At 30.3% G+C, this 16,752-nt stretch overlaps 1 protein-coding gene across 1 annotated transcript in view; it reads left to right on the forward strand.

Moving 5' to 3' along the window:
- Nucleotides 1–5,132: 5,132 nt before the first annotated feature.
- LOC139425339 (vascular endothelial growth factor receptor 1-like) overlaps nucleotides 5,133–16,752 on the forward strand; it is a 32,595-nt gene continuing 20,975 nt past the window's right edge. Inside the window, exon 1 of the mRNA XM_071179406.1 lies at nucleotides 5,133–5,374. Coding sequence (XP_071035507.1) covers nucleotides 5,272–5,374 — 103 coding nt within the window. The 5' untranslated portion in view covers nucleotides 5,133–5,271. The remainder of the gene's footprint in view (nucleotides 5,375–16,752) is intronic.

Genomic DNA, 16,752 nt, shown 5'->3' on the forward strand with positions numbered 1-16,752 from the left:
ATTGCACGCCACACCGGCCCTCAACAAGGCATTATGGTCTGGGGTGCCATTTCTTTTGACAGCCGGACCCCTTTGGTCGTCATTAGAGGTACATTTACTGCACAGTGGTACGTCGACGACATCCTAAGACCTGTTTTGCTACCGTTCCTTTTGCAGCGCCCTATGCTGGTTTTTCAGCAAAGAAATGCCAGACCACATACAACACGTGTTGCTATGAACTGTCAGCAAGCTTGTCAAACTCTTCCTTGGCCTGACAGATCACCAGATCTCTCTCCCATCGAGCATGTCTGGGATATGATGGGAAGGCGATTGCATCTGGCACGGAATGTTGATGACCTCGTTCGACAATTGGATCGAATTTGGCGGGAAATACCGCAAAAGACCATCCGGGAGCTTTATCGGTCTATGCCACGCCGTGTGGCAGCTTGTATCCAGGCATGAGGTGGGTCAACACCTTATTGAACTTGTTACTGTAACTCTGCAATAAATTATTCAATTGTTCTGAAAATTTAATAATTTACTATTATTACTTAATATGATTTCATTCCAATAAATATTTTATTACTTTAAAGTGCGGTTCAACGGGCCAATTGAATCGGCTGTGAAATTCATATATACTTTTGAGGTGTTTTTTTTTTGTGTTTCATATATTGCCTATATAATAATCAAACATAGAATACAAAAATATGAAAGGTTCAAAAGTAAAAAGAAAAAATTTGATGAAATGTTTTTAAAATAACGCTATTTTATTAAAAATGTGCTGAAAAAAGAGGAAATAATCATTTAGTGAAAAAAACAATGAAGTACAAATCTGAAGTACGAACTTGAAGAAATTAATTATAATATAAAGGTGGTCTGTAATTGTGCAATCGGTCAGTAATTAATATATATCAGTACAATTCGAATGATGGAAACAACGCATTCTATAGTTTATTTTAAAAGAATCTAATTTTAACTGGGTTCTCACTTGCTGTATCAAAATACAGTGTCTAAAGTACAATAACAAGATGAGGAGGAATAACTTTTTAACGAACTAATATTTATTTCCAATAATTTGAGCTTGTTGGTGTTGTAGTTCATTTACGTCGCACTAGAGCTGCAGAATGGGCTATTGGTGACGGTCTGGGAAACATCCCTGAGGATGATCCGAAGACATGCCATCACAGTTTTGATCCTCTGCAGAGGGGGTGGCACCCCTGCTTTGGTAGCCCGACCACCTGCTCGCAAAGTCTAGCACTTCACAGTAGAACAATTTAACGAGGACCAATACCGCCAACCCTCGGTCCCTAAGCAGAGTGATCCAAGTGGTCACCCACCCGCACACTGACCGCAGCCAGTGATGCCTGACTTCGATGATCTGCTGGGAACCGTGTCTTGACGATCTGTCCACTGCGGGATGTAAGTTGAGCTTGGACAGCTGCCTATTACAATAGTTTTAACCCTGCAGTCAGTCAGGCAGGCAAATAACAATTATTTTACATTAGTCTACATTTATAAACAATGTATGAGACCTTCATAAATGATTGGATTTTTTTTAAACGCTTCTAAAGCCTGTGAAATTCAGGTCTATTATAGCTCAGCATTTAAATATACTTTGCGTTCAATTTACTTACAAAAGCAAAGTGCTATGTTCTGTTATACTACTTTGATTATTTATATAAAGCTCACTTGTCGTTGCTTAAACCACTGTAATACAGAAGAGATGTAATTGTGTAACCATAAAGTTAAATTATTATTAATAGACTGTCTTTTCAATATATTACATGCAACAAAAAAATAACATCAAATCCTTATTAATAGCGAAAACCTTTTATTAATTTATGAACTTGGAACTGTTCCGTTCTGACACATGAAATATATGATAGTTTGATGTTTTTACTGATAATCAATAATATTTTTTTAAAATTTCAAACTGAGTAAATGTTATTGCATTAGATTAATAAATCTTGTTTGTCTTTGTATTCTCTATAATGAGTTTCGTGAAAAAGATAAGAAGAAAAACTATTAAAATAAATATTTTTAAAAAATATTAAAAAATTTCAAAAATTGAAAAAAAAAAATTAAGAAGTCGGAAAACAAAATAAGAAAAAGATTATCAGCTCACACGATTAAATCTCCTAAATAGAGTGCTTTCTAATATTGTAATTATATAGCCAAAGCAAGCTATATTAATACAATAGTGCAATGAGCACCCAAAAAAATTAAAACGAATATAGAACATATTAAGTAAAAAAATACAAAATAAAACATATCAAGGAAAAAAAATAGAAAATTAAATGCAAGAAAAATACTCAAAATAAAACTCAAAATGCTCAAAATGTAATATCTATAAAGCGAGTAACGAATTCAAATGTACTTACACTTACCGGCATCTTTCAAAAATGCTTTAAAATATTTTCGTAACAAGTTTGCCAGATAACAAAATATGAAAATAGAAGTGTAAATAAAAGAGAGAGGGCTCATTTTATAGCGCGTTCTTACTAAAGTACAGAAGCGTGTTTGATTTGTTAGTTACCTTGGATTGGCTCGAAACTCGATGTGGGCAAGATAATAATAATATACTGGCTAATTCAAAGTTTATAATTAATAAGGTTGGAGTTCTGGTGGCACAGAGATTAAAGCGTTCGCCTCTCAATCAGGAGACCCAAGTTTGAATCACAGCAATGGTTGGTCTATACGAATTCCGTGCCCGGCTCGCACCAACCACAGTGATGACGTTAGTGGTAGACGGATCGTCAGTGTCTCCTTGCAGTCAGGCTAACCTTGGGAGGTTTTCATGGTTTTTATCTCTCTGTAACGTAAATGCGGTTAATTCTAACAAAAAAAAATCCTTCGCGAAGGCAGATTTCTCTCAATACTTGATCGAGGAGTTCCCTTGCCTTCTGGATTGGGTTCAAAATTATAAGGCATTACAAGGCGAGACGATCATTAGTAGAGAAATATTTTGAATTTGTTGATAAACATCAGAAGCATTTTATTGCTGGTAATTTAAATATTACAGAAAACTTAGAACTAGGAAATTTAATGATAAAAGGCACAAAATTTAGACCCGTTTACCATGTATCAATTAATAAAATTCTAAAATACTTTCTTACAATAATAATCTCAATAATTTTTGTTTAAAGATATCAAATAGATTCTCTTTACCTTTGGGCATGTTAACAGAATCGGGATGATTATTATTACTCTAAAAACTTTGTTTTTAACAATAAAGAAAATTTAAGTAACAGTAATATTTAAAAAAAAATAATTTTAAATTTATCATTTAATTAAGCAAACTACAAAAAAAAAAAATTGTATTTACGTTCATAAATGAAGCTAACAATATTTATGCTATCTTCTATCAAAAATTCTATGTTGAACTTCTAAGGAAGGAATTTAAAAATGCTAAAAATTTCAAGCTTAGTAATTTAAATAATAATATTGGTGTTAAAATTTTTTAGCTTTATATGAAATGTTTAAAATTAAAATTAAAAATACACAATTTCCATACTTGTCCAAAATTTCATAAAATTCCTATCAAATCTGAAACACTCACGTGGGACTTTAATACTTACCTAACTAAACATGGCACCATATCCTTAAATACTTAAAAAAAATTATTAGCAATATTATTGAAGAAAGTTTTTCTTGGATTATCACTATTGTTCAACTTATTTTAGACATTATAAAACAAAATAAAATTAATTGTATAGCAACTTTTGATTTGAAAGATCTCTTCCTTCGAAATTTCCTTCCTAATTTCGTTTTTAATAAAACTCCAAAATACAAGAAATAAGTGATTTTGGAATTGAATTTCTTAAAGAAGAATGAAATTTGTATGAAATTTTTATCTCTTTTTTTAAAAAGAAAATTTTTTTTCTTGTCTTAGCACACTTTGATTTTTATCCCAAAAAGACATGTTTCATTCAAGAAAATTTGACACCCAATTGAAAATCTTGGGAGATATTTATTTATTGTTACTTGAGTTCTTCTGTTAAGCGTTACATTTTAGAAAAATTGAGTTTAATGCAATGACGTTATTATTTAGCTAATTGAGACAAATTCATAAATTAAAAAACTTCCCCTTTAAATGTTTATGATTTAAAGGAGTTAACTTATTCTGAGAGAAGCTAAGTTTTTAATTACTTTACTTCTTGATGTGGCGCGTTTATTTACCTGTAAAATAAGTTAAGTTAGTTTAATTCTTTCATGTAATTAATTTATAATTTACGTATCGTTTAAATATTTACTACCCCAAGTGGAAGAAAAATATTCTAAGATATTTTCTAAGTTATAGACTGCAAGGAATGCAATTGATAGACCAAATATAGTAAATAATCATCACTACCTCATATATTAATTTAAAAGTTGAAATTTAAAAGTATTTAATCAAGATTTGAAAGTTGTGACGGGTATTTTAATTTTTGAAAAAAAATCTTTAAACAAAATATGTACACATTTTTAAAAATTTAAATAAATTTTGTTGTAATGCTAGCGGATATTATACTATGGTAAAAAAACTTATTATTTGCAATAAAAAGTATTCTTAAATATTTTCCAATTGTAAAGAATACTTAAATCAAAATATTTAATCTACATTTTATGATTAGATTTTTTAGAAAATCACATTTTATTATTCTTAAAATATTTGGCTTAACTCAAGAAAGCAGTTTATTAAAAAATTTCGTTTATCATTAAAATATTATTCGTTATAAATTTTAGTTTAATAAAAACAAACATAATAAAGTTTAAGTGTCTTAAGTCCTCGAATACATACCTTTTTCATTTAAATTCTTTTGAGTGTTGTCCTTTCAACCCCCTCCCCCCACACACACTGATTGTCACTGACTCAAATTTCAGAAAATTAAACTATTACCGGTTAAAACATTTTAGTTTCGTATTGAAAAATAAACGTAATAGATTTTAAGTTTTAAATCCTTCGTCGTTCGTTAATGCCCGTCGTTCGTTAACACCATTATTTAAAATTTCTGGAAAAAAAGAGGTTTTGCGGGATCATCTCCTGGTCCTCTCTCTCATCCATAGTGTGTAAAGCGAAAAAGGTGTGCTCTTAAAAACAGGAAGTGACGTAGGCTGAAGGAAGTAAAGCCGATTCCGTTTGCTGTGTTTTCCAAACACCTTTTCATCCATTTAGTCAGAGCTGAGCAAGTGATGGATGATGATAAACGGGAATGAAAGAGAGGAGAAAATTACTCAGTGGTGTTTGTTTTGCACTGAATATATAATTGTGAAATGTGAACTTTTCAACAAAACAATGGTGCTTCATTTTACATGTTAAATCGTTGGATTTTTTTTTCTTTCTTATTAGAAAAAATGACTTTAAAGACTAAAAAAATTATTCATATTCTTATAATATTTTCTTGCATAAGAGAAGGTAAGTTTTTTTTATCCTATTTATTTTTTATATTGAAACTGGAGGATTAAATGTTGTGAAATATAGCAAAGCATGCAATATTAAAATAAATTATAAGAGCACTTTTAAAATTGCATAAGAAGTTGCACATAAGAAAATGAGTTAGTTTAAAGTCTAAAAAAATTATTCATATTTTTATATTTTCTTGCATAAGAGAAAGTAAGTGTTTTTATCCAATTTAGTTTCTATATTGAAACTGTCTGATTTAATGTTGTGAAATATAGCAAAGCTTATAATATTGAAATAAATTATAAAAACGCTTATAAAATTGCATAAGAAGTTGCACATAAAAAAACTAGCTTAAGATGTAATTATTTATAACATATTTTTTTCCTGATACCATATACTTATTACGAAATAATAATAGTTTCGTTAAATAATAATTATTGGATAAACATTAGATTAAATCGGAAGTCAGAAATCTTCAGAGAAAGGCATTGGCCCACATTGGGCTGTTTGGCCAACTATGGTGATGATGAGATAAACAAATTCTTTTCGACATTAATTTGCGGAAAGGTGCTTTTTAATTCAACTATCTTTTCAGATACTCTTCGATACAACTATAACAAAATGAAGAATTTGAAAATGAATGTGAATGTAAACAAATTACGAAACTCGGTGCTTGATTTTTTAATTATATTTTTAATACAGAGACATTCCAAGTACAGGAGAAAGAAGCTTAGCAAATTTTAAATATCATGAGTTGTCACTAGCAACAGAATTATGTCAAATGATACTGAATGCAGTTCATCTTTATTTGGATGGGATAAACTACTAAATACGTGCCTTGCTGAAACTAATAACGTAAAGCCACCGAGAAGGGCTAAAAATAATAAAAAGAAGAAACATTAGAATTATTTATTATTTGCGTTGGTCTTACAGTTTCGTGCAAGATTTTGTAATGTTATTCAGTTGTTAATGCTTATTTTTTCACCCCGTGCGAAGAACGCGTATTTTCAGCTTGCTATTAAATAAAATATTCCGTAGAAATTTTCTCAAAGATTTGCAACCAGAGAGAATATTCATTAAAATATTTAAAAAGGCCTGCATAATTGTTTTCTTCTGAAAAATATTTTTATATGTGCGCATAAGAAATCTTTACTATCATTTCTAACGATTTAATTGTTAAAACTATTAGACCAATAGTTTCGACAAAAATCTTACAATTTCAAGAAATATTTTAGTTTTATAACAAAACCAAAATGCAAAAATCATGTAGCAATTGAATTCTTTAAGTTAAATACAAAAATAAGGAACTCCATAGTTTATTATTATTCTCTTAAAATATCTTATTAACAAAAACATTAATTACGCATAGTAATAAATTTCAAATGCAAATATTCCGTTCTATTTTTAAGTAAAGTCAAATATTTAATTAAGAATTCCAGTTTCTGTATTTTCGTAGATTAAATTAGATTTATTTAAAACTAATTGAAAAAATGCATGTCAAAAATTTTATTTTTAATTTCCTAATCTTCCAGGGGGTGCAAGATTTGTTTTTAATGCTACACTTCGGTGTTTTTACGATCAGTCCAATGCGGGACTACTTATTTTATTTAATAAGAACGGGAATCGAACCCATGATTGCAGGAGAGCGATCGAAATTAAGGGAAAAGAGTAGTCGAAAATTTGAGGTCCCTTGAGGAATTTAATAACATTGCTATGCTTCGCCACACGTCTGAAACTACATAAGAAAACTATTATAATTAACTATAACTATAAACAAAACTGTAAAGCGAATTTTGTACACAATTGTAAAATGTTAATTTCTTTTCTTTTCTTTTGTTCTTGTTTTTTTAAACTGATTTTTAATGGCATTCATACTTTCATATTTTAATTTCTCAGAAACGGTACTACCGATTCCGTTTGAATGTTACATTTTATAATTTTAAAATTAAATTTACATACTTTAAAAGAATGTAAAATTTTTCAAACCTTACAAATGTAATAATTACGAAGTAATTTTTTTTGAAAAATAAAATAATTAAAAATAAATATAAAATATTCTTTACACGTAATTATTTTTGAACAAATGAGTTTTATAATTGTTTGCATTCGCTTGCTTAGTTCAGCGAAGAAAATTATAAAAACCTGCACAATTTCCTTAGAGAATAACGCAATTTTTTTTTCTTCTTATCTGAGTTAAGATAATGAAGAGGAAATGACAAATAACTGATACAAATGAAATTGCCTCACTTTATATTTACATTACTAAATGACGTTGCCCGCCAAATATATTCAAGTGTGTTTTTTATCTCTCATCCTAAATAAATTTTTAAGTTTTGAGATTAAAAAAAAAATTCTCCCCCTTGTCTAGAGCAGCGGTACCACTGTTTATATATGTAGAGAAAACATGGAAAAAATCACAGAGTAATGAAAAAATGATGAAAATTAATTTCAAAAAAGTTAAGAAAAATTCTGAAAAAAAAAGGTATAATCTCTTTATCAGCTCGCACGATTATATCCGCAAAAAGCAGTGCTTTCTAATCTTATATAAAAATAGTCAAAGCAAAATATATTAATACAATAGTGTGAGGAGCACTCAAATTTTTTTTGAAACAAAATAGAATGGATCACAGTAAGTAATAAATATCACGTATTGTATTGATATATTTTGATTTAGCTATATTGATACAATATTAGAAAGCACTCTTTTTTGCGGATAAAATCGTGGGAGCTGATGAATAGATTATATCTTTTTTTTTCTATTTTTTATTAATTTTTTTTAAATAATTTTCTTCTTCTGTTATACCTTTTTGTCCTTTTTATATTTATTATTTTTGTTGTAAATAAATACAAAAAGGATATATATACAGTCAAACCTCGATATCTCGAACTTGAAGGGAGAGGAGAAAAAATTCGAGTTACCAAAAATTCGAATTATCGAAAATCGCATGTTATCGATGGTAGAATAAAGAAAAATGCTCTTTACATACCTTATTTACTACTCCATATGCATTCTAAAAACACTTTTTACACTTTCATTTAAAAAAAGATTCAATTGAGAGATGTGTAAGAAAGTTTGTCTGTAACACTTTCTAAGTGGACTATAGCTTTAAAGGTCTCCTCTGACATATTTGGCTGCCTCTCAAATAAATCTCCTTACAGTGTCCACTGCAGAAAGTGCTTGTTTGTTAGTAACATTGGGCGGTAAATTTTCGATATCCTCATCCTCTTCTTCTGATAGTTCACAAGAAGCTTTCGTTTGAGCGATGATATCATTGTCATGCCACTCACCACACACTGTTACTGCATCATCTACGTTTACAAAGTTATGAAATTCCAAATCATCAAGTTTCATGAGTCCGGTCAATCTGTCCCAATCATTTTCGGGGTAGTTTTCAACAGAATTAACGATATTGATTGTTTGACTACTTTCGTGATCTTTAATGAATCCAGCCTTCTTGAAGCCATTCATTATCGTAGAGAGAGACACATCATTCCTTTATGTCCATTTTTTTTAAAAAGTTAATCATTATGAGAATTGGTTTTCTATTATTAAAAAAATTTTTTTTTTTTTTTTATTTTNTTTTTTTTTTTTTTTTTTTTTTTTTTTTTTTTTTTTTTTGAATATTTTTTTTTTCAGAAAAAAAATCTACACTATTTATGGCGAAAAAAAATTCAAGTTATCGAGGGATTAGAAAAAAAAATTCGTGAAATTAAGCTTTTATTAACATTGAGTGTATAGGAAATTTTTTTTACTTCGAGATATCGAAAAATTCGTGAAATCGAGGTTCGAGTTAGCGAGGTTCGACTGTATATATATATATATATATATGCTTCATTACGTGCCGTTCTATTTACTCACGCACCTCTCGAGTCAAAACTTGAGTATCGTGTCCATGGTTTTTGACAAAAATATGGAAACACTTCAATTCATTACAAACTCCATTGTTAGCAGTGTTTCTTTTATCTGCAAATGTTTTGGAAGATTTTACAAAAAAAAAGGATGAAAAAAAGAACTGTTGACACAATTTGAAAGGTGCGGAATTCGTATGAAGCAGTCATCGCTGTAATTCGAATCCGGGTTACCTGATTGGGAGGGCGAGCACCCTATTCCCTGAGTCACCACCGCTCTTGTCAAAAGTTGGCAAAATAGCATTTACCGAAGATCAAAAATCGGAGCAACAGCCACTGCCAATTTCTTATATTATGCATCAAAAGCGCCATTGAGCATTTTTTTTATTCTTTTACGTTTGCATATGTTGTACTGAAAATTTTAATAGCAAAATTTAATTATATTTGAATTATTTCGTTTAGTTTTAGTTGGATTATATTTAAATCTATTTAAATTTTAATATATTGACGTGCCATTGCCCGGTATACCCTGATCTGCACTGGTGTTTTTTTATAGTTAAATGCCACTGCCCAATATACTAATAATATTGCATTAAGTTAACTACCACTGCGAGGGATATAAATAACATTGAATCAGGTTCAGTGTCGCTGCTCAGTATAAATTTACTCGGTACAGTGATTTATTTTCTTCAAAGTTTTGTATGGATTGGTTGAATAATTATCATGCCAAACCCCAGATGTAGGTTTAAAAATATTGCAGATACTGAGACGAACAGATGCTTAGATTAGTTCCTATAAAGTGGCGCTGTTGTCAAAAGTCGGCAAAATAGCAGTAGCATACCTGCCAACTCTTCCGGATTTTCCGGAAGATTTTATTTTCATATTTAAAGTGGTAGCAAAGTATGCATCANTTTTTGAATTATAATGATAATTACAAATGAGTTTGACCACCACTACATATAAATAATTACAATAAATATATGAAATCATAATAATCCTTACCCAAGCGAATTTCAACGGGATCAAAATATAAACATATTTTTGAGTCAGATTGTTTTTCGTTTATTGCTTTACAATATTCTCTCTTACATACATTCTCGGAAAGAGTGAAAGTTGGCAGGTATGCAGTAGATACATTTCATCGCAACAATAGCCACTGCCAATTTCTGACATTATTTATTAAAAGCGTTATGGAGATAATGAGCATTTTCTTTCAAAAAAACGTTTGTATATGTTTGTACTGAACACTTTAGTAAAAAATTCACCACGATAATTATATAGCCTTACGAACTTGAAAGAGGCAAAAAATTAAATTCACTCTTACTTGAGCAACATGAGTTTATACTTATATATTGTCTTCATATTTGACTATTTGATTTTAAATCACGAAATGATTGAAATTCTACTCATTTAAAAAGGTGGTTCCCCTGGTCCCCGGAGGCGGCTGGTCTCACATGAAATTTTGATCAGTAACCATAGATCTCAGAATTGTTTTTTTTTTTTTTTTTTTACTGTATGGTCAATTTTAATATCACTCCAAATGTACATCACCGAGTCGTGGTGGTTCAGGGGAAAGAGCGTTCGCTTTCCATTAAGGTGAACCAGATTCGAATCCCAGCGACGACTGGTAGATTAGAATTCCGCACCCGGCTCGCAACGACCACAGTGCTGACGTAAAATATCCTCAGTGGTAGACGCACCCCGGGTTAAAGTCCTCCTTACCGCCAGGATAACGGTGGCAGGTATTCCTGATTTTTTTTCTATATAAAGCAAATGAAGATTAGTTCCATCAAAAAGTCCTCCAAGAAGACAAATTTCTCCCATTTCTTGATCAAGCAGATCACTTGTCTTCGGGATTGGGTCTAAAATTTCAAGGCAGTAGAACATTAATAGTCGTAAATCCCCCAAAATTGGGATTGTTTAACGGCAGTTATAAAATGTGCACCATACTTCTGGTGATCTGTTTAGGTACTGCTCATTAGCATCTAATCGCAAAAAAATTTACCTTTGTGGTTCACTGTTAACTCAAGTAGATTTCGATGGTCAAAATCTAAGATTTTTGACCTTTGATACAAAAGATCTTCTTACAGTATTTATGTCTTAATAGTTTGTGCGAAAGTAGTGGAACATAAAATGACGGTCAATGCCATGACTCACTCATTTCAAAAAAAGTATTGCCCGGATATATAATAGACCTGTTGAGATCTTCAGCTTTGATTCCGTTAAAATTTCAACTACATCAAAAATCCGAATGTCTTAATAGCTAGTGTGAAAGTAGTAGAACATAAATAATGCTCACTGCCATGGTTTACTTATTTCAGAAAAAAGTATTGCCCCCATGCACTGTGGGCCAGAAGACCATGATCTTTGGCCAAAAGTCAAAAATTAAATTTTCAACTAAAATATGTGTAGGCAGTTTTAATATAGCCCAAATTAAGTATTCATAATCATTCCAAACATTATAATTTACTTTGTGGATCGACGGGAGTGCAATGTAATGAAAAATATGTTTTTTAATGTAACTTTTAAATTTTTATTTCAGAAATATATACAAGAATTTCACCTAACTGTTGCATTTTCATCAGAGTAATTAGTCTGAAATTATAGTACAATTTTTCAATTTGTTGGATTAGTTAATACTCTTAACAAACTTACAGTTTATGTCTTATCATTTGACATTCTACAATGTTTAAATGACTTTCGATACTTAGTTCCAAAAAGTTCCACGAGGTAATTAGCTAAACTTTTTATGCTGTCTTCGTTGATGTTTCTTCTTTCGAAAAAACCTGCCCCATTTTGCCCGTATTGCATAGGTGGACTAAATATACTAAAAAACAAAAATTATGGTGTTTTTTTTTCATGTGTTCGCGTTATTTTGTAATATTACTTCTGGAAACATAATTTGTTTTTCATTTTTAATGTTAAATTATGGAAATGATTATATTTTCATTGCTATATTTAATTATTTAAACGAACTATATTATTATTTTTTATTTTTGCTCGCCATATTTCAGCCGCCATTTTATTTTTGGGGGTATTTTTAGTGTGTTTCAAAATTTCAACTGTGAATTTACTTTACCTGCACATAAAAACCCCCAAATTTTGAAACAAATTTTATCGAAATACTAATTTTGGCCACGAAACCTAGGATGCTGACCCACCGTGCCATGTAAATAGATGCATTTTTCTCAAAATTTCAAAGGATGTTTGACCATCACTCTAAAAAACAAAGAGAAAATTTTTCTTTTGGCAGAAATTTTTAAAACAAATAACACATCTAATAGTTTTGCATAAGGAACATATGGTTCAAATGTCAACAAAATCAAATATCCCAAGTATCCAAACCTGCCCGACTTTTATATAAGTTGATTCTTGAGCCTCGATGGCTCAAGGAATAGAGCGTTCGCCTTCCAATGAAGTAAACCGGGTTCGAATCCCAGCAATGGCTGGTCGATAAAAATTCCGCATCCGGATTGCACCGGCCACAGTGCTGACGTGAAATATACTCAGTGGTAGACTGATCCTGGGTTAGAGTCAGGCTAACCTTAGGAGGTTCTCGTGGTCTTCCGATGTCCCACGCTTTTACTACATTTTTGACAAAAATTCTAAATGTATAGATTAAGGGTGGCGATCACGGAACCTCCAACACTGCGATTTAACGAAGCTATAGAACGCTTTTTCATAGCGTTTGCACATTTATTAATATATAAAAGTATAATAAAATAATATAATAAATTCGTAATTCGTTTAGCTTCATGTTGAAATGAAGCTTCTTCATTTTATTACTTAGATTACTCCGAAAATGCATTTTATTATTATTAAAAAATATAATAAAATGCACATGGGGAAATATTTGATAATAATAAAATAAAATAAAAAATGGCGATCGAATGGCGCCTTGCAAGCGATTCTTTAATCGTCATATTTAGTCGCCCTGTGGCGGCTGTTAATTTTTAGTCATATAATGGATGCCGTATAAAATTAAAAAACTTTCTAGGAATGTAGAATTTTCAATGCATTGTTCCAAAAAGCATTTGTGATAAATGCATTTAGTGTTACGGAGAACTATTCACTGATTGAACCCCGCAGATTTTGTTCTTATTTGGAATGATATCCTGGAATTCAAAACAATGTTTATAAATGAGTAACCTAGAGACATGTTTGTTAAGAGGCAGGTGCCGGGGCGTTTATTGTAGCAAACAAACCTCGCATTCTTTTTCAAAATAAAGATATTTTTAGTTATGTGCATCTCTCTCTCTTTCGTAACGGTTATCATTCCAGATGGTTCGGATTTAAATAGAGTTTGTTTTCTTCGCTTAATCCATGATAAGTTGAAGTCATTCATATATCATACTAAGCCTTTTTTTTTAAAAAAAAATTCAAATTTATAAATTTTTACTCAATTGAATGAAAAGTTTTCGCGAATTAAATTCCATATACATTCTTCTTTTTTTCTTCTTGAACCATGAGAAATAGATGAATTTTGGTATTTTAAATTTTGAGAGGTGAATTTTGGCATTTTAAAATTAATTCAATATATATTCAATTTTATTTTATAACCGTCGTTGAACAGCCGACCCAGTTTTATGGGTTTACGACTACTAATGTTCAACTCCGCAGCCTTGTCATTTTGAACCCAATCCAGAAGACAAGGAAACTCCTGGATCGAGTATTGGGAGAAATTTGAATTCGTGGAGGACTTTTTGATGGAGCTAACCCGCATTTGCGTTAAATGGAGAGGAAGACCTCGAGGACCTCTCACGTTTAGCCTGACGGCAAGGGGACTCTAACCCATGATCAGTCTACCACTGAGGATATTTCACGTCAGCACTGTGATCGGTGCAAACGGGATGCGGGATTCGTATTGACGGGATTCGAACCCTGTTCACTTCATTGGAAAGCGAACGCTTTATCCTTTGAGCCATCGCGGCTCAAATATATATTTTTAAAAAATTCTTTAAAAATAGAGGTTTAGTGCAACCATTTCAAATTGAAGCTTTTCTTGAAAAAAAAACGAAATTGTTTTTCGCAAGGAAATGCCTGTTCGTGGTAAAAAATACGATAAACAAGTATTCTTTTTTTTCTTAATTTAGCAATAATTAAAATGAATAATCTAATTCAAAGCTTCAAAAAATTGCGTCGTGCAAATTTGTATTCCAAAATGCTGTATTGTCCAAAATAAATCAGTTGAACAGTTTTCGAGAAATAAGAATTTTTTAAGCAATTAAATGAACGAAAATAAAAAATATATTAAATAATATAATTTGATTTCTTGTAAACTATTTAACCAATACCTAACCAATTTCCATTTTAAAGAAACAAATAGTTCCATACAGTGTGAATCTGTTTGTTATACTTTAAATTCAAAATAATTTAATTCGAAATCTAATTAAATATTAAAAGATGATACTGTAAATTATAGAATGTATTTTTCGAAAAATTATTTTTCAGTCAGTGATTTTAATAACTGTTTGCTAAAAGATCTCAAATTGCTCAGCGCATTGTAAAAATATGAGCCTAAAAGCAAAAATGGATAAATAAGTAAATAAAAATAGCAAAAATGAAATTAAAATAAGTTGTTCGTTTTTCCAAAATGGTCTCCAATTAAAGTTGTTGCGCACAAAAGTTATGAATATCGCCATAATGATTAGACGGCAATCTCACAAACGAAGATTTAATTTTTAAAAAAAATTCTCATCGATTTATCAAAATTTTATCATTGATTGATGCAAATAATAATAGATTGTATGATGGATTGTATTTTATCATCGATTGAAGCAAATTATAGTTCCTGGTCAAATTATAAGACGCACTATACGATTCTACGTATAATATTAATTATCAGGTAATACTATACAGCTTTATTGCTTTTTAAGTGGCTGAAACACGTTTGCATTTGTTTACGTATCAATTGGTTAACATTGTAATGCAATACGTCAAAAATACATACATATAGGAAATATACAAAAAATCTCCTGAATAAAAACCCATTTCATGTATGATTAAATACAAAAGAATTGCATATAAACTCGTGCAAAACATGCAATGATTAAAACACAACAGTGCGTCTCATGATTTGATCTAATTATTATAATATACTAATATAATACCTGATATAATAAGTATTCTATATTTATATAATATATCGTCAACTTTATCCAATCATCAAATTTATATTATCTATCGTCTAATTTCACCAATTGATGCACGAACGTAAGCAAATGCAAAACGGTTTCAGCTGCGTAAAAACAATAAAGCTGGTTAGTATCACCTGATAATTAAGATATAACATGGAATGCTATAGTGCGTCTAACAATTTGGTCTAATTATTTTAATATACTAATATAATTCCTGATATAGTAAATAGTCGATATTTAAATAATATATCGTCTAATTTATCCAATCGTCAAATTTGTATTATAAATCGTCTCATTTAACCAATTGATACACGAACGTAAGCAAGTGCAAAACGGCTTCAGTCGCCTAAAAACAATTAAGCTGTATAGTATCACCTGATAATTAAGATATTACATGGAATGCTATAGTGCGTCTAATAATTTGGTCTAATTATTATAATATACTAATATAATTCCTGATATAATAAATATTCTATATTTAAATAATATATCGTCTAATTTTGTCCCAATCGTCGAATTTATATTATGTATCGTCTAATTTCACCAATTGATACACGAACGTAAGCAAATGCAAAACGGTTTCAGCTGCGTAAAAAGAACAAAGCTGCATAGTATCACCTGATAATTAAGATATTACATAGAATGCTATAGTGCATCTAATAATTTAGGCCAGAGACTCCGTGTATCATTAGAACAAAACTTTTTAAATGTATTCGTCTGTCTCTCTTTCACTTTGTTGACTACAGTGTGCAACTACCGCGCAGCTTTCAGGTGATTTTTTTATGTCTTGCAGGTGATTTTTTTTTAAGCATTTTTATTTTGTAACAAGCCTCGCATTGTAAAGGGAAGGGAGAAAAAAATTACAGAAAACTAACAATTAGCTCCCTTCCTTCTCATTGACAAAATAGATTGTATTGTTAAAGGAAGTTGTGGGGATTACAATACCATAACAAGTGTTTAAACATCAACCGGAACTACACATAAAGTTTATGGTTCTGAGTTTTCAAACTTTTGGAACAATCCTCGCTACTTCCATACAAAATGTTGATTACTTTTTACACTTCCAATATTTTAAGAGTGAAAATGACACGGAACTCTCTCTCTCTCTCTCTCTCAAAAAAAAAAAAAAAAATTAACGAAGGTGTTCCCATGAAACAAAAAAGACTTCTCGTCTCTTGGGAACTAATAAATCAGTTTACAAACTGTCACGTTCTTCTGGAAAAGGATGATTCAAAATTAAATCAAAAATACGCCATTTTTAATTTTTAAAGCAAAAAAAAAAAAATTATCTATTTTAGAAAAAATCAAATTGCTGCACACTTTTCTTAAAAATTTCATTTTATTTTGAAATAATAAGAAAAGTTTAAATTATAAAACGTGAATAGAATACCAACAGAATTTTTC

The sequence above is a fragment of the Parasteatoda tepidariorum genome, chromosome 4 (genome assembly GCF_043381705.1).
Source record: "Parasteatoda tepidariorum isolate YZ-2023 chromosome 4, CAS_Ptep_4.0, whole genome shotgun sequence".
NCBI classification, from domain to species: Eukaryota; Metazoa; Arthropoda; class Arachnida; order Araneae; family Theridiidae; genus Parasteatoda; species Parasteatoda tepidariorum.